Below are 26840 nucleotides of genomic sequence, written 5' to 3'. Positions count from 1 at the left end.
AATGCAAGAAATAAAAGAAGGCACTTCTTCTTCTTTTTTTTTTTTTTAATTCTTGTGCCATGTTCCTGCGGCTCTTTTCGTGAGCAGAAATAGCAACTGGAGTGCGGCTCTTGAGCGTGGAGCTCTCCGACTACTAGCTTGGGCGGCAGAGCTTTTGTGCTTCCTCCAGCAGGGAAGCAGGAACTCGAGTTGTGTAACCCTGTGGGGTAGTTTTGTTGTTGTTGTAGTGCTTTGTTCTTCCTTATTTCTTGTTGAAGTGTGCAGTGCTACTGAAAAGCAGCATACACACTTATTGGCAGAATAGGAGCTAAGGGCCCATCTCTCTCTCAGTCCTCCCCCTGCCCCCCCCCCCCCCAAAAAAAAAGTTCTTGTTCTGATTTTTAGTTTCTCAAACAGCTGTTGGTAACAACTATCTTACTGTGCACCATAGGTGGGGGGCGGGTTAAGATCATCTCCCTACCTTTCTCCAAATAGAGGAAAATTCAGTGGGAAGGGATCAGATTATCCTCTAACATATACACGGTTCTTTTAAGAACGTTAATTTATTAACCGTGGAGTGGGACTGGTCTGGTAATGCAAAATATTTTTCTCTCGAAGAGTGGGCCAGTTTTGTATATTATGCAAATTGCCTTTGGGGTGGGGGGGTAACTTTTTGCAGCAACGTTTGTGAGAAGTCTTGGATTTTATCATAAAAAAAACCCTAATTATACCTCCCCGAAGTGTAGCTAGGTCTTGTGTGCAATATTTTAAGTATGTGAACATAGTGAATGAACTGATTTGCGTGATGTTTCAGCTCATTACCTATTCTGAATACATTTTGCATTTATAGTGTAAAATATTGCACATTAATGGGCCGATGCAATAAAAGCGTGTAGAAAACGGGCACACGTATTGACCACCCATTTTCCTAACACGCGCTCATCCCCCTCTCTTGGGCGTGCGATGCAATATGTTAAGGAGGTGCAGCGCTACAAAGGACATGCCTGGGATACATTGTGTGACCCTAGCGCATCATTGGCATCGAGCGCCCAGGAGGCATGGCTTTGTGGGTTAGGAATATGGACGCTCGTAAATCGAGCATCCATTTCCTAATCTGACCGCCGTCAAGACTTTTTTTTTTCATGATGCTGCTTTCTGTGGTTCCTCCTACTTAGTATCGCAATGGTATTAACTTGGAGAAACCACAGAAAAAGCAGTATTTTTTTGCTTTTTTTGTTGAGGCTTGGGACACGTCAAGACTTAATCCAGCTCCGGGGCTGGCATTAATTTTTGCGTGTTAAAATGTGCACATTGGGCACACTGTTGTGATATTTCTTTGTATCGGGGGTAATAGCCAATAGCCTCATCTTCATGGCATTTACATGTGATGAGTGCCGTTAGCTACGCGCTGGTTTGGACGTGCGTTTTGGACGCGCTAATCCCATTATTGCATCAGGAGTTATTGTAGCAGGTCCAACCACGCGTCAAAGTGTGCACTATGCCGAATGCACTATATCGCATCGGCCTCTAAATGTGCCAGTCACATGTGCAATCACATTAACTGTGTTTTTCATGCAAAATTACATTGGCAAATGGAAACAGTTTAATACATCAGCCTCTTTGTGAGAGCAGAGGCCATGGTAATGTGACAGCACATTGCTATCCTTTCATTCAACTACAGCAGCCTTTTGGCATGATTAAGTGGTCCACGTTCGACAGAGTATTGAAGCTGGAAATCAGTCAAATCATTACCAAAATGAATCCTGCCATTCATCCACATGACCCAATTCCAGCCAGTGCCTTGAAACAAGTACACAGGGTTATCACGCTGACAGTCACAACATTTATTAACTTGTCTCCCTCAGAAGGAACTGTTCCAAAGGAGTTAAAACAAGCTGTGATAAAGCTGATCATAAAAACAAGTCTGCTAGAACTGACGATTGGGACAACTACCGTCCAATATCCAACTTGTCCTTTCTCACAAAAGTTTTGAGAAAGCTGTGCTATCCCAGTGTAAATCACCTGGAAGATCAAAATATTCTCTTTCCAAATCAATTTGGATTTAGGAAACATCACTCAACAGAGACATTACTCCTGTCATTAATGGACTGTGTTTTACGAGGGCTTGATACAGATGATTCTTACTGTTTTGACTTAACAGCCGCCTTTGACACTGTGGACTATAACCTATTATGCCATCAGATGAGAAACATTGGGATTGACGGCATTGTTCTCAGATGGTTCTCTTCATTTCTGTCTAACAGAACATTCCAAGTCAAACTGGGCAACCATTTATCTGACACTTTTCAGTGTGATACAAGTGCCCTTTCAGCAGCACTATTCAATATTTACATGCTCCTACTATGTAAATGACTGACGAATCTAGGAATAACTTCCTTCTTGTATGCTGACATAGTTTTACATACCACTCTCCAGATCATTTGAAAATACAGCATCGATATGTCCTACCTAAATGAAAGCAATACCAACAGGAACTTGCGCAACTCAAACTAACATTAAATCCCAAAAAGACTGAAATCATTTGGCCGAGTAGAAACACATCGCTAGTAAAACCACCTGCCCTAGAACTGAGTAATTTCCAAATCAGTCCCTCAAATCAAGTATGGGATATAGGTATACAGCTAGATGAGAAATTTACAACGAAAATGCACATCAGTAAATGAATCAAGATAGGGTACGCCAAGTTGCGTATACTGCATCGGTTGAAACCACTATTAACTTTTGAGGACTTCCGTACTATATTACAAACTCTAATCTTCTTAAACCTAGACTACTTACTACTAGATCTTCCAGCAAGTCACTTAAAACCACTACAACTATTGCAAAATGCCGCAGCAAGACTCTTTTATTAGGATCTAGGAAATATGATCACATTACACCCTCGATGTCACTGCATTGGTTACCAGTACAATCCAGAATCTACTATAAAGTATTGTTGAATATTATCATTATTCACTCCAATAACACCAGCTTGTTAGGAGTGATACTACAACCTTACAATCCTCAACAAACACTAAGATCTCAAAATAAAGGACTCTTGTCTATTCCCACAATACGGAGCACATATCTGACACAAATAAGAGACCAGATGTTTTCCGTAGCAGGTCTAATGCTCTGGAATTCTCTGCTTGAGACGTTACATATTTTACCAGATAGAAAGAGAGTTAAATGTGAGTTAAAAAGATGGCTATTCAAAAACACATATAAATTAACTTAAAAACATCAGAATATACACAACCACAAGGAAAAGGACAAAAGATAATAATTGAATCATGAAGAATAAATCAGACAAGAGAATGTAAGATTCTCAAAACAACCTACTGAATAAGATGGGAAAATATCATTTTGTTTTAGTTTTCCATACTGCCTGCCTTATGTACTAGAAAATGTCACGTGATAGATACAGAAGGCTTGGGAGTAGCCTGCATGGAGTGGCAGGAGAACTTACCAGGCAGATACTTTTTTTCATTCTCAGACCCTTTGTTGTCCCAGACGCAAAAAGTCTCTTTCCCAAAGGCACTTTATCAAACTTCATGAGTCCACTTCCCCAGCCTCTCACTGGAAGTCCACACGGGCTCCACTCTCCCTTGGATCCTGCCAGACTCCACTGCAGCTCCAGATTTCAAATCTGTACTTTCTCCAGCCTTTGTTTCTCTCCTGAAATTCCCAAGGCCTAGCTCCTTTCACTGCTTGAGGGCTTGATGAGAACGTCAGACTCCTCACAGCATCTTAACGTCTCCCAACTCATCTTAGACCATGTAGCAATCCAGTGTGTGGAACCCATCTTTTCTCCTGTGGTTCACACCCTGCAGAGACTCCATCCTACAGAGACTCCTTCTTCAGCGATGAGCATCTAATCCTTGTATAACACTTTTTATTTTTATATATACTCTTCCTGATACCTCCCCTTATTGGACTGGACCCCCTTGTCACTCACACTGCACTCACACTTCCTTGCACTCCAGATGAACCGCACAGACTGGAAAAATCTACATTTTACACATAGGATGCACTCCCTTGATTAAACTCTGATACCTAACTGCCATCTAGTGGTCAGTAGTGCCACAGGTGCGTTAGTGATGTTTTGAAAATCGAGTGGAGGGGCTTGTGCATGTAACATGTGTGAAACACAGTTGGGGAAAGGATTTACATACCCCCTTTGGATTTTCAAAGATATGCATTAAATCTACATGCACAATGTTGCACTTGCTCAGGAGGAGGTCTAACTGCGGGTACATCAGTGTGCGTAACTGGCAAACCTGCAGCTTTCAAAGCAGATTTATGCGCATCTATCCATTTTGAAAATTTGGGCTAAAGTCTGCAGGTACAAGGTACCCACAGACCTTTTAGCGGAACACAAGCTGTTATAAAACTACCCCTCCCTATCATTTAGACTACTTTTGTTGTTTCCTTGTGCTGAGAAAAGGAGGCAGAGGTGAATTTTAAAATCCCCATTTGAAAAACTTGACCAATCCAAGCCATTAGTTTCCAAAAGCCATTTGGAGTCTTAAATGAGTTGGTGACCAAATTCCAATTCTAAACCAAATCAAGTGATTACAGAGTTGTGTGACTGGTTAAGCTGAAGGAAGACCAGATGTCCATCGAGTCCAGTCAGTTTGTATGCAAGATATTTTTGTTATAGCTGAGATTGAATGCTACTTTCTAACAAAACAAAATGCACAAGAATTGCTTTAGAGCACAACTATAGTTTGTTACTACCCAGAGTCTGATATAAAAGGATCACTGTTGTAGATTACAGAGTGGCTCACTGCTAGATGGATGCTCTTGAAACTTGAAAAGAGCTAATGTTTCTTTATTCTTTTGGAGCTAACCAGGAGCCTAACTTCCAAACACGTCCACGGTACAACATTTACGCTCGTGAGTGTATTATTGGAGATTAATGCTAGTATTTTATCAACTGTGGAGCGGAGGTTGCCCAGTTTATGAAATACCACGTATTCCTGCTTTGAAAATATGTGTATGTTTCAGTATGCGGAAGTATTTTCAGTGCGAGAAAATGCATGCTTTACCTATTTTATAAACATAGTGCATATATTTTAGGCACATAAACATGTTCGCATAATAAGCCTGATTTATATGTGGATACAGGCATTTTATATAGTTTGTGCATATACCATTTTGAAAATATTTGCACGGATACCTCCACCAGTTCTCCCAGTCTGTCTTCAGTTCACCTAGACCTTCTAGCACTTCACCATGAACCCCCACCGGTTTCCCCAGATCTCCCACACAAAAACTGCAGAAACAGACCAGTCCGATTTCATTTGCACCAGTTCATTTGTACATTTGTAAAAATGTCCGAATAGGTTTAGTAATATTTGCGTATCTTTCTTACAAAATAGCAACTACAGCGATACTTCTGAACTCTGGCCTGAATTACCCCGTCCCACCCCTTTTTCCCTGGTAAAATATATATGTGAAGTGGAAAATATGTGCCTACTCTCAAGGTTTTGCATACATATTTTACGGGCAAAAACCCTTTCAAAATTTGCATTCTTATTTTATTCCTTTTGGCCCAGTATTTTCCTCCTGCTGCTTCCAACTAAATGAGAACCAGTCTCTGTATTTATTTATTTATTGATTGATTGATTGATTGATTACCAAATATGGAATTCACTCAGAGCTGTTAACAGCATATTAGAATATCAGCACATAAACTGAGATTAATTGCAGCTTCAAATTAAGGCAGGCGTAAACTATTTAGAATAGCAGCAAAAATCACATCCTACCTTGGCAGTAAAAAGGGCCTGCCTTAGCACTGGCATTTTAATTGATCAATACATACTGGCGGCTTCAAAGTCAATTTAGCATCGATTAGTTCTGAGTTGGTAATTGAAAGCTTGACAGAAGAGCCAGGCTTTTAGCTGCTTCTTGGAGTGGCCATGCATTTTTTGGATTATGGCATCCTGGTAGTTTGTAACTATTCGGGGATTTTCCCCCTATATTTACATTCCTCTTCCAACTCAGCCCAGTCATCTCAGTAACTGTACTCATTCGGCACTACAAACTGTGACTGCCTCTGGAAGCTATCTAAGGTAGATCTTGATTCTCTTCACTCTCAGGACACACCTGAGAGATGACGCTCACATGCGTGACACACTGAACACACGACCATCATGGGACTTAATATAAGCATCTGCTCTGCATCCACAGGAATCTCCTGCTTCCTAACAATGGGTGCAGAGCAGAACTAAGACATTTCCCTGTACAACTCACCATACAAACAAGATATTCTGATTCTGGTGTCATCTTAATAACGGCATCACAAACTTCCTCTATTACAAGGTGTATTGTAAAATAATACAAACCAACCCCCTCTGTACACATCTATCAAACCTGCCATACCTCAGCAGCACTAACTCCAAGAAATGAATCAGCAATAGCCCTACCCATGAAAAGGCAGCAGTTCACCTCCAGTGCAATATAATATTGAGGAAATACAACAAATAAGGCTGATACAGACCTCTAGTAAAGTCCTCATCTGAGTCACATGCACACAGAGTACAGACAGACCTGCCTTCACCAAATATAGAATAAAAGACCACAAATTACAAACGTGCAAACAAAACCTGGAATGGTAAATCCCAAGATTCCTGCATGCAATGCAAAACTGGAGACTAGAAACAGAAATATCTTTCCTCCTACACTAAGCAAAGTTCAGAGAGAAGAAATGCATATTCTCCAAACTGACATAGTACGGCCCTTGTACCCCGTCACTCCCCTCCATGCCCCCATCACCCCTCACTTCTCCCAACTACTCAGTCATCTCGTCACCTGCTCATATCCCTGTCCAACATTCCCGACACCCCCCACCCCACACCCTCCTCCCTGTGCTCCCTCTCCCCTTCCCTACCCAGGATACCTCTGACCACCTCTTTCCTACCCCTTCCTGCTCAGCATTCCCCATTCCCCTCTCCCCCAATCAAGCAGCCCCACACCTCCATCTCTCGCCACTTCCATCTTTCTTCCCTGCCCAGCAGCCCCCAACCCCTCCCTCCTCCCTACCCAGTAACCCCAGCCTTCTTTCCTCCACCCCTTCCTATTCAGCAGACTCCTGACTCCCCATCTCCCCATGCCTTCCTGCCCAGTACATTTCCCCCTCCTCCTGGTTCCCAGCCAGCGGAAAAGACTTCGGTCCAATCCAGAGTCTCTCTCCCTCTTTACCAGTAGAAGATGAGGGCAAGAAGCATTGAGGAGAGGAAGATGAGGAGGCAGCAGCAGTGGATCTATAGGGCATGCACCTTTCTCCCTCATGTTCCTGCTTTCACATCCAGGCCCCGTGGGGTGATGAGAGCATCAGCAGCCTCACTGCCAGGCCAGGCAGAGGAAGATCAAGTTGCTGTCCTGCCGGGCCCATATGAATAGGAGTTGGTGATATCTCGCTCTGATCTGGGTGAAGGAGGAGGAAACAAGCTCCCACTGGGCCAGGAAGAGGAGAAGGAAGCAAGAGCAGCTTCCTGTCCTACCCAATAAAGGAGAAATCAGCCAACTCCTGCCCAGACCGATGAGGAAAGAGCAGCCTCCTGCTGGCTCTGCCACACACCTCCCGGCACTTCCCGACACACCTGTTGAGAATCACTGCACTGGACAATGGCTGAGCTTCTACTTCCCCTTCCCCCTCCCCCATGGGCAATGAGCCCGCCTTCTGCAGCCTCCCAGGCCTGGCTGACCCAGGAGGAAGAAGATCTGACCTAGGAGCCAGACCCCGCTTCTCTCTGTGACCGGGCACAGTACTGCCACTGGGCTGGCAACATTGCCTTTTCTAAGAAGCGACGAAGTTATCAAAACCAGAATTTCCCATGTAAAAGTTGAATTTGTATGACTTGCTTTTATGTGCTCTGTCTCTTTTAAAACCCCAAAGTAGTGGGAAATATTTTTGCATATATCTATTATGCTTTCTAATCTCTCCTGTTTGACCACTAGTCCTGGGTCAACTTTCAGTCAGAGCAGCACATTACCCAGTGTTCAGCGGCAGTTTTACATGCTTTCGCTCGTGCCGTGTTCAGTGCAGCTGCAATCCAGCAAGTTCCCACACGTGCTGTATGGCGGTGCTTCTGCCTGCTCCTCCCATGCTCGCTGGGTGTTGTGTGGCTGCATTTCTGCCCCTTCCCAAATGCAGTATGTGGTCCAGCACACTCACCGTGTAACTGTGGTCCTGTGTGCCCCCATGGTCACGGTGTAGTTTTCGTCTTGCATGCTTCTGTGCTCACTGTGTGTTGTGTAGCTATGATCCTGCACACTCCCACACCCTGTTTTGTGTAACAGTGGGTCCTGTATGCTCCTATGCTTACTCTGTAGCTGTGGACAGCCAAGCTCCTGCACTTGCTGTGATACTGCTGTATCTGTTCTGATGACCTCTGCCAATCCCTATATTTATAGCATTTTTCAGTGAATGGCCATTTAAGTATTCACACACGCATGTTATAAAATTGAATGATTTACACGTATACAAGCCAACAAATGCTAAGGAAAATGCAGGCATTTCCTTGTGTAAATGATTAAAATTAGGAGCACAAATAAGCGTGCTACATATGTAAGGCTAAGTTAAAAATTATCTGGATAAATCTTAAAAAGTGCTACATAGCCAGATAAATCTTCAAACGCTAGTTATCTGTCTATCTTGCGTATCCACCTATATAGTGCTTTACTTTTACTTATCTGGGTATCTTACATAGCTGGATATGTCTATACAGCTCTGCTTAGCTGGATAAATCACCATAGTGCTACTTAGCCAGATATTTCTTGTCACTTAGCCAGATAAGTCAAGATTTTTGCAGCTATATTTAAAATGCTTATTTTTGGATATGCAAACATGTTGGGTATTTTATACAGTGTGCGCACATTTGCATGCAAGATATAAAATATGTGCACATGGGTATCTATACCTGCGGGTATGGGCACGTTTGCGCATGTTTTAAGGTTACCCTCTTAGTAAATCAGGCCAGTATGTTTCCTTTTCTGCTGTTCTAGTGTGGTGAAAATCCAGCATGCTTGTACTTAATACATCAGAGCCTGGAAACATAAAATATGCTTGAAACTTTTTAGCATCTAACTTGCCTTGATTGATTCTCCCTTTTTCTTATTAGTACATCACTTTTTTTTTTTTTTTTTTACCCCTTCCATGCATCTGACATTGGTCTGTGAAGTGTTTTTGGAGTGCATAGCTTAGGCCTCATTGCTTTTATCAGCTGCTTTTTATTACACGAGTGAGATGATTCATGGCTTCAGTCAGATTTATGAAATGCTAGGATTTACTATACTGTGTCTTTCTTTCTTTTTGTTTTTCCTACAATGCTTTCACGTGGCAGCTATTCTATTCGCCATTCAATAAGCATGCCTGCGATGAGGTATAGTAAACACGGACCATGTCACTCTGATAACAATGGCACTAACACTTGAGCAGATGTCCAGTCTCCATGTACTATATATCCTATACATCTATACAAGTTGATTTGTCTGAGTAAACTTGGGAGGTGGGGCCTTCTGATGTTTACTCTGATTGTTGAGCCTCTTAATGGCTTCTCACACCTATTTGAGAAATATTTGTATGTGGATTGCTGTAAAACACAGACGTGTATTGGCCAGTAAGGGTAGGTTCTGTATTTCTGCCGTTTGATTAGAAATGTGAGAGCTCATGAGAATGAGATGGACTCCAAAGATATGGTGCATGGGATTGAATGGCCTCTAGCGAGAACTTTAGGTTTGCAAGCAGCTTACTTGCCTGCAAGCCTTTCAATTGGTGAAAGAAGGGGCTGGCTTTTGAACCTGTTGAGTGCTTTGCTTGAAGTGCACATTGTGAGATGCTGATACACAAACAGTCTGCTAATTAAGAGGGTAATTATCTGTAGTGTGCCTAACTTAGCACATATCCGCTTAAGTAGGGGATTCTAAAGTTATGACCGTATTTTATAAAACTGTGCAGCTGGGGCTTCAAAGGTTTGTAAAATATCGGGTATCGCTGCCCCAAAAGCTATTTCAGTATATGCATATTTTTTAATGCATGGATCCACAAAGGTGTATAAATTGTTATAAAGGTACATGTATATATTTTATGCATTAAATAATTGAAACGTGTGCGTAATAACCCTCAGTTTATGCGCAGAGGCAGGTATTTTATAAAGTTGGCTGATAGATGTGCATATCTCGCTTATGAAAATACTCGCGCATGTATTTCCCAGCCCCAGCTGATCCAGATCTTCCCCAGTTCACACACATCCTCCACCACTTGTTCCTGATGCCCCACCCAAGAACTGCAGACAAAAGAGAAGTCAGATTTAATTTTTGGGACTTGATTAGTATGTGTGCATGTTTGAAGTACACGCAGCCTCTGTTTTGTACAATATATAGGTGCAGGTGGGTGCGTAATTCTAAACCCCACCCCGGAACACCTTCGAACAGCCTCTTTGCGTGCGCATTCTGTTCCGCACGACAGTGATTACTCCTGGCCTTTTGAAAATTGATTTACCATGCACAGAGGCTGCTTACACACACCTGCCAATGTTACACACACAACCCCTGTGCAAGTCTTTAGCACACTCAATATAAAACAGAGGTTTGTGAATTTAATGCTCTGCAAGACATGAAGGAATGTACATTTTACTTTTAGTAATTATTTTTTCTTGGCCGGACCGTTCCCTCCTGCTCCTTTGAGCTTACAGCTCCAGTTGAAACAGGCCCTACAGCACCAAGAGCCTTCATTCACAACTACTGGGATTTTCCTTTCCATTTTAACCCCTCCCATTCTGCTGCTGCCCGGACAGTCCTTTGACCCTGGACCCAGGGAACACGGCTCCCCCAGGAGCCAGTTAAACGTGCAGCTGTAGGGCGTTGCTGCTGCAGAATGGTTGGGGCTCGCTCCCTCCCTACCCCAGGGGCTAGGAAGGCTGCCTTTGCAGCACATACTGGGCCCCAGCCAACCTCGGATTCAGGGATCAAATCCTGATCTTCCCAGATGGCAGAATGCAGCACCAGCCCTGAGCCGTTGGGCCAGCCCTGGGATATAGTTTCTAAAAGAAATATGTAAAAAGGAACACTTTGGGGATTGGTAGTCCAGGGAACGACTGACTTGGTCACATCCAGTCCTACAAGAGGCAAAGCTCTGCAAAAGGCAGGTTTGGGGACATTGCCTGAAGCTGTTTCTTCAGGATGGGCTGATCCTGCTGCTTTGGTCTGAAAAGTTTACCAAAGAGGAAAGTTAAAATGAATTGAGATTCAAACAGAAGCATAGAAACGATGCCTTTTGAGGAGGGAGGAAAAGCAAGATGGCAGCGTGTTCGTGGACATGTCTACCCGCTGGGCCCGTCCTTGATTTTCTTTTCTTTCTGTGGTGATCATTCTGCCTTCCAAACACAAGGGCCAAGCTCTGGTTTTCCCTCCTGAAACTTCTTACCCTTTGAGCCAGCAGCTTATCGCATCTTACACGTCCCAACTGACTGGTAACGCAAGTAACTGAGGACTCTGATGTGCACCGAGACGAGGAAGTGTCTCTGTCTATGGACGAAGTATCCTTGAAACCCACTCAGCTATCGTCCACTGCTGGCATAGAGATACGGATTACTCGAAAGCCTCACGGCACCTAGCAGTGATGATGTGGGTGTGACCACAGCAAAGGGGGCGAAACTGTTGACTGCATCTAAGCAGCAGGTTTCTTCCCTGCTGCCGGAAGAACATGGGGGAGTTCCAGAGTTTTGGAAGTTGCTGAGGGCACAAATGCATCTGGACTGCCTCGGAGGGATCAGTGTACTCCTCCTGGTGAGTCCTGTGCATTTCGAACTCTGCCAGCAGTGACGACACTGGATCCCCTATGGGAACTTATGATTGGCTTTGGGAAATCTGTGATCACGTCTTCCACTGAAATAGATACTTTTTATTCAAAGTTTGAATCCATGGTTTGTAATCATGAAGGCCAAATTTCGACCACATTTGTCCGCAATTGGATCAAATATAAAAGATATCCAGGCCTTTAATTCTGTGACAGTGAAGGACGGCAATGCTCTGTCTGGAAGGATAGAATACCTTGAGGACTACAGGAGGCATTTAAACCTTCGTATTCTGAACTTTCCGAAGGTTATGGGGGAAATTCCATATGTGACCTTAAAAAATAAAATAAAATTTCCTAGAGGCTCTGAAATTTCAACCAGATCAATTTCCATCAGTAAATAAACTATAGTTTCTACCTATAAATACTGGTGCTGAGGCTCAACCAGATCTTAATTTTCAGTCATTACAGAACTTGATTTTCTTGAGAGTTCTATTTCTGAGGTTATTGAACATAGAACTTTGCTTATTTCTTTTGTTTCTTCTTTAGATTTAACTAATGTAATAAAGAATTTTAGGAAATTTTCTTCTTTATTCTATGGTCAGGCTGTGTTTTTTTTTCCTGATTTAGACCTTGTAACTGATTGTTTCATTTTCTTTTCTCCTGATTGTTTGGACTCCAAACGACTTTTAACATCTTCCCCAGTGTCTAATTAATTTATTATTGTATTTGCATTCTCTTACAAGTTATGCATTTTCTTCTACGATTTCTTACCTCTCTTGGTTTTCTTTGCCTTCTCCTTCATCATAGAAAGTTTTGTGTTTCATGGATTTCTGTAATATCTATTTACTTAGTCTAATTTAATTTACTTTTATTCCTTAATTTTTTTCCTTATACAGAGTTTGTCTCTTTGGCATAGTATAATGATTTTTTGTATGTATATAAAACTTCATAAATAAAAACAAAATTTTTTTAAATCCTTTTATTTCTCAAGTCACAACACATTTTTAATCTGTACAGGAATTTATTAACATTTAATTTGTAGGTCAAAAGCTCTGCCAGCAATTGATTCAGTTTTTTGCAAGCTTTTTTTTACTCTGTATTGTGGTGGTATTCACTCCTAGTTCTTGATAGCCACCAGCATGTCGGATTTTCAGAATATCCCTAATGAATATACAGTACATGAGATTTGCATACAGTGTGGGCAGGTGCATGCAGATCTATTGCTTGCATATTCATTAGGGATATCCTGAAAACCAGACCTGTTAACAGCTTCTCGCAGATTGGGAGTGAATACCACTGATTTGTCTTCCTCATGAAAATACAAAAACTAAAGCAAGAGGCCTGGATGATCCTGCTGAGCCCCACTCATGCTGTAATTATGCAAACAGCCACTGCAGGAGCTCTTCAAACATAGAGCAACAACAGAAAAGAAAAAGTAGCATGGAGCTACCAGATGCAAGCCAGCTGTACAATTAGGGAAAATATTAAAATACCCAAATCCTTTCTTTCAAAAAATTTTCACATTATGCTGATCCTAGTTCCCATTCAAAAAAAGTTTGACTTCTCGGGTCCTTTTTCACAGCTTTATAGGGGTCTGGAATGAGCAATCAAATGGTGCTGTCATGGAAGGTCACCCATTGAAAATAATAGGTCTTGCTCTAGGTTTGGGTCTCCATGTCAGTAACTCCTCTGGGGAACCTGGAGAAACACAGTGTCGCTGATGATCTTCCATGGATTATTTTTCCGTTTCTAAAACTTCTCTCCCTCGACAGACTGGTATGTTTTATCCACCACAGCAGCAATCTGTGTAGCTAAAAGAAGTTGGGTAGCAACATTAAAGAGGTCTGCACTCCTGGAACTATGCCTGCTTGTTCTGCTTACCTTATGGTTACAAATAGTATATGAAGACCTTAGGATAGTCATAATGATCAAGAAAAGCCACGGGTGACAACAAATGGGCATTTTAATAACAATTAGTTGTGTAAACTGCACTAGAAACCAAAGATTGGAATGCCTGCAAATAATTTCCACTCTGGCAGACAGTATAATTGTGATTTAAAAATAAAAGCAGTTAAGGAGTTGTATATATAGATTGGAGGGGGGGGGGGGGAGAGAGAGAAAATTCAATTGCAGGGCAGTGAGAAGTTGATTGTGACATTAGCTTTGTTTGGTGAAGACGAGACATTAAGCAAAGCCGTAGGAGCAAAGTGGTTTTATTTAAAGCATACTGCAACAAGAACCATGGTGTGTTTTTAGCTGAGTGGTTGAAACTGGAACAACATACACACTAATCGGAATGGCCTCAGAAAGCAATTATTTTTGGAAAGAGACAATGGTTAATGTGCCACACTAGCTTCTTCTGATCTTAAGATACTTTGTAAGTTCCTTAGGAATGGGAGGCAGAAAAAATGTTTTTGTTTCAAAATTCATTTTGTGGAGACTCCAATTCATTTCATTAGGTTCAAAACGGAAAAAACATTGTTTGTTTGGCAAATGAAAAATGAATCAAAGTCCATGGGGGAAGCATTACAGTCTATGCTGGGTTCCAGAACTGGAGTTTTCTAATCAATTGTGGGAAGAAATCAACAGCAGGGAGAAAGATCTCCAAGGTGCCTAGAAAGACAAGATACTGGTGAGTGGCACCAGAAGTGGCATGAATAGCCTAAGACTCTGTAAAGAAGCAAAGGGGCACCAGTATTGGGAGGATTTCACCAAGTCGTTGTGAGAGGAGCAAAGAAGCAGAAAAAGTGGGAAGAACACCCCGAGCTCCAAAAATGGCACCAGCAACAGTGACATCAGTCCTTGATGGCAGCACAAAGATTGGCTTCAGGACACCAAAGCAACATGAGAGATGCAAAGCAGCCTGCCAGACTGGCAAGAACAACTCATAGTGTTAGTTCTGGGGTACGACAACAAGATACAATGGCAAAGAGAACTCCGAGATGTAGGGTCTGGGCATGGAAGCAAAGCTGAGTGACACAAAGACCTCCCAAGGTGCCGAGTGGAAGTTTGATTTTCTTGTCGAATGGGCTTTCTGAAGAAGAATGTTATCACATTTAAGACATCAAAATGGTTTCTCTAATTTATTTTATTTATTATTTATTTGTTATTTTTATTATACCGAGTTTCATGATAGGAATCACATCAACCCGGTTTACAATTAACAATGTGAGTAAAGGCAGAGAGTAACAAAGTAAAGAACATTTCCCAATACAAGAACAAATATAGTATGAAACTTAACAAATATTATAACAATATTTTGGATGTGAGAAAGTGGTGATGTAATGAAAGTGGTGAGGGCTGCTTTAGAAACTATTTCCCATATTTAGCTGACCTCAGGCTGTTTCATTTTCATAACGGACTGTATGCCTGCTAACTGTGCCATGCTAGTGTCTGAGTGTAGGGAACACAGAGAATGCTGCACTGAGTGTCTCACTGTGTGCAGTAGATTGGGTTTTTTTTATTATTTACAATTTTTAACATCTATAACAAAATCGATAAAGAAAATCATACACCATGTCTCTCATAGGAAAAAAAAAGGAAAGGCAAATATTTGCTAAATAATGAAACTAACATCTTGCATAGGTATGATACAGTCCACGTTACTGGGGGGCTGCGAAGTATAAACTAAGATAAAAAAGGAAATCCGCATAGCAGTGAGAATTAAAAATTGTAAGTAACTCATGTTAACGACCTGGAAGCTGAAATAACACAAAATTATCTACTCTCCTCTTTATCTCTCAGAAATGGGATCAGTGAATTCAGATTTGTTGGTCTGATATGAAACTAAACAGTTGCATGGAAATCTAAGAAAAAAAGTGGCTCCCAATGCTAATACACATTGCCTCATTGAAAGAAACCGTGTCCGTCGATGCTGAGTAGAGTCAGACACATCAGGGAACACTTGTATTTTCTGACCATAAAATTGAAAATTCTTATTTAGAAAATATTTCTGGAGAATCATTTCTGTTTCTTTCTGTGCACCGAAGGAAACTAGAAGAGTGGCTCTAGAAGAAATATAATTGACAGAAAATTCAAGAAAAAGAGACAGATCTGGACTATTAGGCGTCAGTCTATCCCTCCTCCCAACTTACAACCTTCTTAGAAGGAATATAATATATCTGGGAGATAGCTGGCTGTTTCTCCTCAGATATCCCAAAATTTCTCAAAGGTATTTCTAAAATACTTCCAATGCAGATAATAATCTGGTCATAGGAAAATTTAAGAACCGAAGGTTCTTAGCCCTCTGTAGATTTTCAGTACTTTCCAAACATGTATGTATTATTAAACTATCCTTAACAAAGGCTGCCTGGGAAGCTTGTGGGGCATTCATTTGAGATTTCAAAATATTAACATCACTAGACAATCCCTTCAAACCAACATCAAGCTCTTGTAGTTTAGCCGTTAGATCTTCCGAGAATTTACTGATCTGAGAGAATGGGAGGGTCCTATTCTTCTCCATCCTGCTGACAATTCTCCAATCGTCCACTATGGTTATATTTACTGGCTCCGTCGACAGATCAGGTGTCTCCGTTTGCAAACTTATTGGGGATGGAAATGAGTAAACCCCCAGCTGGAATAATACCAGAAGGCAAAACTCCAGCCACAGATTGACCACTGCAGGAAGGGCCACTGATACTTAATTCCCTGAATATCACAGCTGGTGAATTTTCAGGTGTTTGTAATCTCTGCTGATTATCCCCTTCCCTAGCCCCAGTCAAGACTACCTTTTGTATTTCCATTCCTCCGCTTTCTACTGAGATCTTCAGGAGCAGAGACCTCCTTATCCTGGGGGGGAGTACCTCAGGTTGTAATGGGGGGTCTATTGATGGCAGCGCAAAGAGAGGCTCCTGAAATAACCGAAGCCTCTGCTTCTGCACCTCTCATGGCCAAATTCCCCGAACGTTGGACACGGAGATCTATAGGGCCTTGGTTGGCAAGAGGAGAGGAAGAATAGACCTTACCTCTTGCATTTCTTCCCCATTAGATTCAAAAGAGTCAGTAATTTCTCCACCCAGGGGCACGACCCTTTGGCGTGCAGCTTTGGCCACATGCCGGCGGCTGTATGCCGCAGGCCCGCTGGATTTATGGGCCTGCCTGTCTCGCCCCGATTTTCGTGGAGAGCTGCTCCGAAGGGAGGGGGGAAGGCGCCAACAGCTGATTCAAGGTCCCACGCAAGGTTCACTGCTCCAGAGTGCGCAATGGTTCTGTGACACTGCTGAGCTTAGTGACAGGCTTCACAGCACAGCCTGGAATTGCTTACGTCTCTGCCCTGCCCCTGGTGCTCACCTTCTGCCCACTGCTCAGGGAGAGTCGAAATTAGTAGCGGCTCTGCAAGCAATTCTCCAGTCAGCCTCCAGTTTCCACAAAGGAAAAAAAAAAGAACAGCAACACAAGTCTGCTGTGACACAGAGCTTCTGACGCAGTGCTGCCTGGCTGAATTTCTCTATTGTGGGACTAGCACAATGACAGTCTAAAATGGGCAGCAGCCCAAATGTTGTTCGGGAGTTAACTAGTCCTTCGCAGATGGTGCCATCTGAAAGAATGCACAGCAGAATGAGCAAATCTCAGACATACTCAGTCTTCAAGATCAGCATCGCTGTATCTGGTACTCAGCGATAGGTTGGATTGCAAAAGTGCTTCACTACAATACATCAGCTTTGTTGTATCCTTAATGACATGTCTGTCCTACCCATGTCTGCTGGCTGGCTGCTCTATACTTTGTATCAATTCCTAACTGTACACCTGTTGTTCTATTGATTTCTATGAGGCCATTGACTTTAATGGTTTATAGAAATCATTCTATTCAAAACAAATGAAATGAATAAGATTTGTTGAATTTGGGATCTTCTTGCAATTCATTTTGGGGACCCTGAAAGAAAGAAATTGGACCCAATTTGTTTCTCTTTCCCCATTCGTTTTAAATTAATGCACATCCCTAAAGTTCTTTAGAGCAGCGGTTCTCAACCGATGTGTCGCGACACACCAGTGTGTCGCCAAGAACACGCAGGTGTGTCACCACACTTCCCCTTTCCCTGCTGACCCAGCTGCTCCCCCTACCCGAGCGAAATAGGTCCTCCGCCCGGGCTTAAAATGCTGATAGCCTGGGTGTAACGCAGCAGGACAGCTGGAGTCAGCGGCTCCGGCATGCTCTCTTCTTCCCGCCCCCGTGGCCCAGAAGAGGAAGTGGTGTGAGCAGCAGGTGCATGCACAGGAAGAAGAGACCATGCTAGTGCGCCCAGCATCAGCCTGAAGGATGAGCAGTGCAGTTCAGAGTAAAATGAGGAACAACATCAACCCCCGCGACCCATGAGACTCCTTTCTCTGAGAGTGCTGAAAATGAAGGAGGCTGTTGCTGCCACTAGTTTGGGGGGGAGGGGGGAGAGTGAGTGAACGAGCAAGCATGTGTGTTTGAGATCCTGTGTGGGTGTGTGCCAGCGAGAAAGCATGTATGTGAATGATTGAGAGCCTGTATATGTGAAAGAATGTATTTATGTGTGATTGAGAGCCTGTGTGTGAGAGAAAGTATGAATGTAAGTGTATGACTGAAAACCTGTATGTGTAAGTTTGTGATTGAAAACCTGTTTGTGTGAAAGAGTATGTATGATTGAGATCCTTTGTGTATGAGAGAGATCATGTGTATATATGATTAAGAGCCTGTGTGTATAAGTAAGAGAGAGCATGTGAGTCTGTGTGTGATTGAGAGCTGGTTTAGGTGAGGGAGCACGTGAGTATGTGATTGAGAGCCTGTGTGTAAATGAGAGAGAGTGTGTGTCTGTGTGTGATTGAGAGCTGGTTTAGGTGAGGGAGCAAGTGAGTATGTGATTGAGAGCCTGTGTGTAAATGAGAGAGAGAGAGAGAGCGAGCGTGTGTGTCTGTGTGTGATTGAGAGCTGGTTTAGGTGAGGGAGCACGTGAGTATGTGATTGAGAGCCTGTGTGTAAATGAGAGAGAGAGAGCCTGTGTCTGTATGTGATTGAGAGCTGGTTTAGGTGAGGGAGCACGTGAGTATGTGATTGAGAGCCTGTGTGTAAATGAGAGAGAGAGAGCATGTGTGTCTATGTGTGATTGAGAGCTGGTTTAGGTGAGGGAGCACGTGAGTATGTGATTGAGAGCCTGGTGTGTAAGCGTGAAAAGATAGACAGCATGTGTGTAAATGTGTAACTAAGAGTCTATATAAGTGAGAGAGAAAAAGCATGTGTATATGTGAGTGATTGAGAGCCAGTGTGAGAGAGAGAGAGAGAGGAGAAAGTTGCAAGCAAACCATCCCTCCTGATAATTCAAAACAATCTCGGGGCACCTGGATATCAAATGTTCCCAGGTGCGCAGAGCAAAACATTTTTTGTATTCTTATTATTTTTCATTACTGGGTCTTTGTGACTGCTGTTTTGAAATATTTTCTTGGTATCTAGAAATTTTTGATATGAGTCTTTAATTATTGGATATTCTATTCATCAGCTGTTTTGAAATAATCTGTTCTTTTTGTTAGTATGGTTTTACTGCTATTGATTTTATATTTCTTGATTTGTTTTATGAGGACTGGTGGTTTCTCTTTTTCCTTTGTTGCACTGCATACAGAGACTGACTTGTTGCAGTTTCCAGTTCAGTTTTGGTCTGCATGCTTCTAGTTATGCTTTATGGTCTCTTTATTCTTTGTTAGGTGAGGGTCAGCACATGTGATTCAGGTGAGGTTTTCTGCTGGTGTGAAGTTTCTGTGTAGAGCTCTGTTGTTCCGTTTTCCTAATAGGAGATGTATTGGTCTCTTAAGGCCTGGTGTAATATTTTCAGTGTTGCCTTTTCTTAGGTAAGTTTAAGTTCTGGAAATCGGTGCTGTTTTGGTGTAGGATGTTTACTATTTATGCAGTTTCTGTTCCCTTGAGTCATTCTTAACAATAAAAATAATACTGGGCCTTTATTTTTTTTTTATTTCCGCCATGAATTGTAATGAGCAGTGTGTCACACGTGAGCGTGGCCTGTCAGGTGTGTCATGATGGGGAAAAGGTTGAGAACCACTGCTCTAGAGTAGAAATGGACAGGACAATGTAAGAAGGTTTGCACATCTGTTCCCTCTCTATCCTGTTATTTATATTCAACTTCTTAAGAATTAGCTGATAAGATAGAAGAAAATTCCAGGATTAGGCTTGAAACTTAAAAAAAAAAATGTTGCTGCTAGGCTTGTCAAAGGAAGACAAAATGCCCCTAATTTCCCAATGTGATATCTTGGAAAAGTGACTCTCATTTTTCAAACAAAGCTTTTTGTGCAGCTGTGATCTAGCGGCAGGCTGTGCAAGGCTTCATGCTCAGCTTCTCAGTCCATGATCCTTTTGAGATGAACATAAAGGCTAGTGTGCTAGTGATAATCGCAGGCAAACTTGTAGATGGCATAAATGCACCGCTGTTTGAGGCAAGGCTAAGGTCCCGTGTAAAATGTTTTTCTTTATATTTTCTTGATGTATCGGTGTAGCAGGCTAGTATGGGTGGCATTTCATCCAGACCTCTTGAACAGCTGGTGATTGTCTTAAAGAACCAAGAACCGGCCATGGCTCTGCAGTAAATTGAGGAATAGGGGTTATTTACTGGATTTACTGTAGAGTAACTGATTGTTTCCTCTGTTTAACCAAGCTCAGTCTCATCTTTTGTTAGCCTTAGGGTTGTATTTTGAGCGAAAAGATATTTTTTTCATATATTTTTGTAAACGGTAAAACTAAAGCGCACTCATAAAAGCCGGAAGTTTCCAACCTTAGTAGAGTAGCATGATGATGTCACAGCACCTAGTATGGAACTGTGCGCAGACCAATCACTCGAATATTAATTGATACCCCATAGTGCCAATGTTAATAATGTGCATTGTCTATGGCATTCTAATGACAGATTCTCTCCACTGGTTGAATATTAATCTGGTCATGGGTAATGAGATCTATTATTGGGTCAGCAACAGGTTTGCCTCTCTTAGGCCCGCACACCTTATTTTCAAACAATTGTTCTTCCCACTCAGTTGTCCATGCTGTATTCATGCTTTTTTTTTTCTCTGTACTCCATCTGACACAGGCAGAGGACTCCCATTTAATCAGCACAGGAGAACCCTGATTTGTTTGTTTGAAGTAGTGGGTGTGGCTTAAGGGGGCAAAGCTGTCAAAAACATCAATCACTAATATTTCTTCAGGGATGAAAATGGGAACCGAAAGATGCTTGGGGTGGGGATCAGAATGATTTTATGTCAAACGCCATCTCATCTCAAAAAAATAAATAAATAAATAATTCCAGTACTGTTGCATTAATTTAATATGCCTTCCTGATACCTAGAATTATATTTTGAGTCTCCCTGATTGTACAGTTCTAACAATATGTATGCCTCTGGTTGAGTTGCTAAACCTTTTTTTCCTTTCCCAGCTTCCAAAAATCAGAGAAAACTTGGTTCTTAATTCCAAACGTTTATTGAACGATAAACACTTAAGCCCCCACTATGAATGGCGTGGTATCAAGGATCGCCACACAGATGATAGAGCTGGTACAGCTGTGATGAGAATCTCTGAAAGCTCAATCACAGACAGACAACTGCAGCTCGAGAGGAACCTGCAACTATGGCGGATGAGAAACAAAAGCAGCGCTCTTTTCGCCTCTAGGAGCCTGTAGAGGATTTAAGAGAGCTGTTGGTTTGCCAAGAGCCTTTTCCCAGCTGAAATCTCTGTGGGAAGTAAACTCTCCCGGGCATTCCTAGGGGCAAAGGATCAATAGGAAGAAGCAAGTGAAGAAACAGGAATATTATATATCCAATAGGGAGCTCAGAATCATTGGAAAAAAAATAACCAATCAGGAACAAGATTGGTTATTCCTATGCAGAGTCTCTAAGCTCAGTACTAGGGTGGTCGTGTAACAAAGAAACATAGACAGACATACACTGCACAGGCAGGACACTGATACTGTGCCATAGAAAGCAGACAGGTGAGCGAGATACGGTGTAGTTGGCACTTAGCTCTGGTACTGACTTTTCTTTTGTGTTTGAACTCCTAGGAATTCCCCTACATTCAAATCATTTGAAGAGAGGGTTGAGAATACTATGACCAACTTTAAGGTAAGGTTTAGGCAGCAAAGGATCCAACGCAGTGTGCCACAGGCTGAAAGTCTTCTGGTACCCTACCAAGCCAGTGATGCTATTATATATACCGAAAAAATGAGAGCGGTTCCTATGTGCCATATTGCTTGTTTATCAGATAGCAAGATGTTTAATGTGGGATTGACTCAATAGGGTTGTGTTGCAACAGACAGTTTAGAGAGAGAATCCCTTCTCGTATAAATCCTTGTGTGATTCCTCGTCCCTTATGCAAGTATCCAATTTTGAATGTTTTTAAAAAAAAGAATCTTACATAACCTGCCATCCATGTATACAGTACAGAAGAAACCCATTTGTTAGAAAGGAGGAGGAAGTTGGTAGCCAGATTATTCCAGCTCAGTCTTGTTAGTAATAGACTGGACCTGCTTTGGTCCTAGAAGTTGCATCCTTTCACTTTGCATATGGCATCCACCGAAAAGCATTTGGTAAACATGAAATTTAATTCTGGACAGCCTGTAAAATATTAACCGCTTAAAAGTCAGTACAGCCTTCCCATTTCGTCCTTTAAATGTTTAACATCGGCCGTGCAAGCCCAGGACCCGCACCGTTTGGCCGGCAGCTGACTTCCGGCTTCCCCTTTTCCTGACGTTCTGGGTAACTGCCCACATTGGCCAGGCTGAGCTTGGAGAGCATGCGGCCCAGTGCGGTGGGCAGAGGAGAAGGGACGGGGAGGACACAGACATGTTCGGGGGTTGGAGGATTTGGTGAGAAGCAGGTGGATATGACACCCCCTTCTCTCCCCCCATGAGCGACATTTGTAAATGCTGATCTTCACTGGGTGCAGATGGGGGATATCCTGAAACCCTGACTGGCTGTGGGATCACCAGAACAGATCTGGGAAGGCTCATTTCCCAGCCCAAACAGGACCTCCTCCACAGAGACAAAGGCCCATGCTTTTAGTTTAGAAGAACTATAAACCGTGAAGGAGGGAGCATGAGGATCCATTAAACCTTCCACGCCCATGCATGTGTAGTGCCACAAGCCTTTGCTCATCTCGTAGAAATTTAAATAGAGTTGTTTGATTTAGAATTGTACGAAGAAAGTTACTGCCTTTTAACATGTTTTCTTTGCCCAATCACAGACCAGGGTTGGAGGAACAGCTCCCAGTGGAGGAAGTTTTGAAGAGGTTCTGAGTTCGGCAGCCCATGCCAGTGCGCAGAGCTCTGTCTTGGAGAGTCGAGTGCCTGAAAGCGAGGAGGAGCTACAGTGTTAAGATTAGCGACTTCTGCAGCCCTGTGTTCTCCGCTGCTCCTTCCATGTGCCCACACTTCCACCACTTCCCTCTGGACAAAAATGACTGAGTTTCTTGAGATGAATGTTCAACTAGTGATGGCTCAGGGTTCTCATCCTCTTCTGCTTCTCCTTTATTTTCCTTCCCCCACTCCTTGGGCTTCTCTCCCTACCCCTTTTCACTCACCTCTCATCAGCGGTCGTGCAAAGTGCAGGATGCAGCAGTCTTTGTCAGCGCAGCATGCAGTTCTGTTCTCCGGCTAGCCACTAGGTGTCACTATAGGATGATTATTTGCCTTCATGCCTCCTCTCTGCACCCCCACTTCAGAAGTTCCTCCCAGTCCAAAGAGAGGCAGAGGGCGCTAAGTATGGAGTTGGTCCCCTCAACCCTACCCACTTAAAAGAGCTCCTCTCTCTAACCCGCGTCTACCTTTGCTTTGAGAAGCAAAGGTAAAAAGAAGATCCCCGTGAGCATCCCGCCAGGCTTTAAAAGCATGTTACCCTTCTTCTGAAGTGCTGTCTAACTGCCCCCCTGCACCCGCTGCTAATGTGCATCTCACTCCCCCCTTCCGGCAGTTTGTAAACTTGCAAAGAGATGGAAGAATCATCCCCAATGCGTGTTTTGATTCTTCGTGGTGCAGGGAAGGGGGATTTAAAATGGGTATCCGGAGGAGGGGAGGGTACTGGTGCTTTTCTTAAAAAAAATAAAATAAAAGTATCAGGTTGGGGAAATTTGCAGCCCGCACCTTCTACTCTGGCTGCGGTGGGGGGAAGGGAGTGATTTGCCCCAGTTCAAAAAGGCTCCGGGTCGTCAGCCGCCAGGAACGCAAGCACTTGGGGAGGAAGGTTCTTGTCTCCATTTCTAAGTGTGTTAAAGCCTTGATTGTATTTTATGAGTTTGGGAATAAAAATACGGGGTTTTCAGATTCTCCAAAGCTTTTGACCGGTCTTGGAAGATCCCAGAAATGTGTAACCTTATGATTTCTAAAGGAAAATGGACGATATTTCTGTCAAATCAACTTTTGGGCAACACCCCGCCTCTCAACAAATCTATATCACAGGTTGTGGGTCAACTTTGAGGAAGTGTTTGTTCCCCTGAGGAAGGCAGAAATTCCGAAACATTGAGCGATGTCGGGATGATTGTGGGGCTCACATTGGAGCACCTTGAGTGAAGTCATTTTTAGAGAAGAGGTTTTTGAGTAAGATTTTTGTGGCAAGATAAGTATGAAAAAAATGTAAAAAAAACAGAGAAAATATCTTTTTTGGTAATAAAGAGTGTTTATTTTTAAATGTGAATGGGTTTCAGTAAGTGAGGTAAGCTTGGTGCTCTAGTGTACGATGCTGGTTGAAGCCCATTGCGGGCAAGAGCTTGCAGATTACTTCGTAATGAGCACCTTTTTCTGCTGCTTTCCCATTCATTGTCGATCGTTTAAGAGCATAAAACATTCTTTGCACCTTGAAGTGTGATATAGATTTGTTAAAGGAAAAATGGACACATTAATATAAACATTCTAGAAGCAAACCTATAAAAGACATGAACCAGCCTTCCCTGAAACGCAATGACACATTCCTCTGGGGGCTTTCGTTAAGACGTCAGAGATCAGGGTCCAATACAGAGGTTTGTGAGAGAGGTGTCCTGGGGGTCATTTGCCAGTGTTTGAAACACTAAACCTGAAAAACCCCAGAGAGAAGCTTTGAAATGTACCATGTACTGTACAAGCCTCAGAAATATCTTTACGTCTACGACCACGACCAAGTGGTAAGGAACAGAATGTAGACAATAGCTGAATAATAGCTCTCCTGGGTAATGTTCTTGCTTAAAGATGACCCTGGGAGAGACTTTGCTGTAGAAATTCTTGTAGTCAGCTGTGTTTTCAGTAGAATGTTTTATTCTTGCAGATACTTAAACCCTTATACATCTACTTATATGTTTTTAGAGACTTAATTTTCAGTGGTGGTCCTTATATAGCTCTACATTTAAAAAAAGGCAGAAAACACCAAACATAAGTAAGTTTTGAAGGCCATATAGTGTCTTCTTAAAACACTGATTTCTCAGTTTTTTGTTTGTTTTTTTTATTGTGGTGGCTTTAACGTGGATAGAACAGTATGACTGTGTAGTATTTTATTGAGTATTTTTCTCCGGAGTCCTTAAGCCCTCTTGCTGCTCCATTGCAGAGAGGAGGCCCAGGTCTACACAGGACTGCAGCCTGTGGCACACAACTTTGCAGGCACGTGGCCCTTTTGTGGGGGCCCGGACAGCACATACAAGCCCGTGGCAGACGGGTGACTTCTACTTTTAACATTATACTCTCTGCGCGCTAATGAAGTCTTCAGCCTCCACTGTAGGCAATCAGAAAAGTGATTGATGAACCTGTCCTGGATCTGCCTTCTACCAGACTTTCAATCCAGTTTGCCGTAAACCTAAAGACAGCCCATTGTCCGATGCCTCAGATGTAGTCCCTCCAGAGCTGAAGGGGTATAACTTCGGCTGGGATAAGCATGAGCCTTGTAAGCATTGAAGCCTGCAGGGATGGCGACATCCCCTTGCCATCCAGTATTGTCGCCTGACCCAGGTCCATCGTAGCAGGACGATCCAACCCTGGCTTTACACTTTAGCATCTAGGGCTTCATTGTCTTGCTTTTCTTTCCAAAATTGCAATCAGCAGCTCATAGATGCAAGGGGAAGAAAGCACCACAGCTTGGCCTCAAAGTATTAAACTGGGGGCAAAAGGTTAGCTGAACACTATATAATACTGAAAGAAATGGTGCCAGAGAATAGGTTGCCAAATCCGGGCACTGATAATGCGTCTGCAGTGCCGAAGGCATCATTAGCAAGTTGCAGTGCGAAGTCAGACTGCAGATTCTTTACAATCGATATTTAAAAATGTGTGTCCCATTTGGACGATTTTAAAATGTTAAATCTGCTTATAAAACATTCCAAGTTGAGTATCTTAAAACAACAGGTCCGCAATTTCTTTTTGCAGTGAAAAAAAAAATCTCGCCAATCTATTTTGTATTGCCTAGTGCTAAGCATTATCCAAAGACAAACTCTTGCCTGGAGTTGTCCTGTTTAAAGTCCTTTGGCAGGGCCACGATCTTCTCCAGAAAAGAAGAGCGGTGCTGACCCCGCCTGTACCCTCAGGGAGGGAGGAGACGACCACAAGCTGTGCCGTCACCCTGTATGTACTGCATGAACTCCTGGCCGCCTTTGTGGCGCTTCCTCACAACGTGGATTGTTTGAGGGTCTCGTTCACGAATACCAGGCCGAGGCTTCCAGCGTAGTTCACTTTCATAGAAGGGACTTCAGGCCCTAAACTGCCAACTCTTGTCATTTTGGCCCTTCTGCAGGGATTGTTTGGAACTAGGGGTCCAGCTTGGAAGCGAGGGCCCCCCTAGTGCTGCTTTTTTTTTTTTAATTTTATTTCCCAGCCCATCTGTTTCTCCCTGCTCTTTTTGGCTTTCAGCTCAATCAAAACCAGTGAGACTATGGTGCCACCAGGCTTCATTCACAAACTATCCAGGAATTGTTTCCTGGCTTTTAACCTCCTCTTCCTATTTAGCGACGCACGGACAATCTTTTGGCCACAGGCCCAAGGCTCCTTCAGGAGACAAATATGCATGCCCTCCCCCCCCCGAGTCTAGCCACTAAGTGCTACCGGGTCATGGTGGCCTGGACTCGGACTTCCTCTCCATCCCCCCACTAGGGGGAGGCTCCCTT

The 26840-nt window shown here is 42.9% G+C and overlaps 1 protein-coding gene across 1 annotated transcript in view; it reads left to right on the top strand.

Annotated features, from left to right (window-relative positions):
* The window catches only part of TPD52L1 (TPD52 like 1), a 167726-nt gene extending 143636 nt beyond the window's left edge, over window positions 1-24090 (top strand). Inside the window, exons 5-6 of the mRNA XM_029596537.1 lie at window positions 21793-21853; window positions 22974-24090. Coding sequence (XP_029452397.1) covers window positions 21793-21853; window positions 22974-23105 — 193 coding nt within the window. The 3' untranslated portion in view covers window positions 23106-24090. The remainder of the gene's footprint in view (window positions 1-21792; window positions 21854-22973) is intronic.
* Window positions 24091-26840: the final 2750 nt, after the last annotated feature.

Source organism: Rhinatrema bivittatum, chromosome 3 (assembly GCF_901001135.1).
Source record: "Rhinatrema bivittatum chromosome 3, aRhiBiv1.1, whole genome shotgun sequence".
NCBI lineage: Eukaryota > Metazoa > Chordata > Amphibia > Gymnophiona > Rhinatrematidae > Rhinatrema > Rhinatrema bivittatum.
Note: the sequence above shows the minus strand (reverse complement) of the source record. Positions and strands in the feature narration are given on the sequence as shown.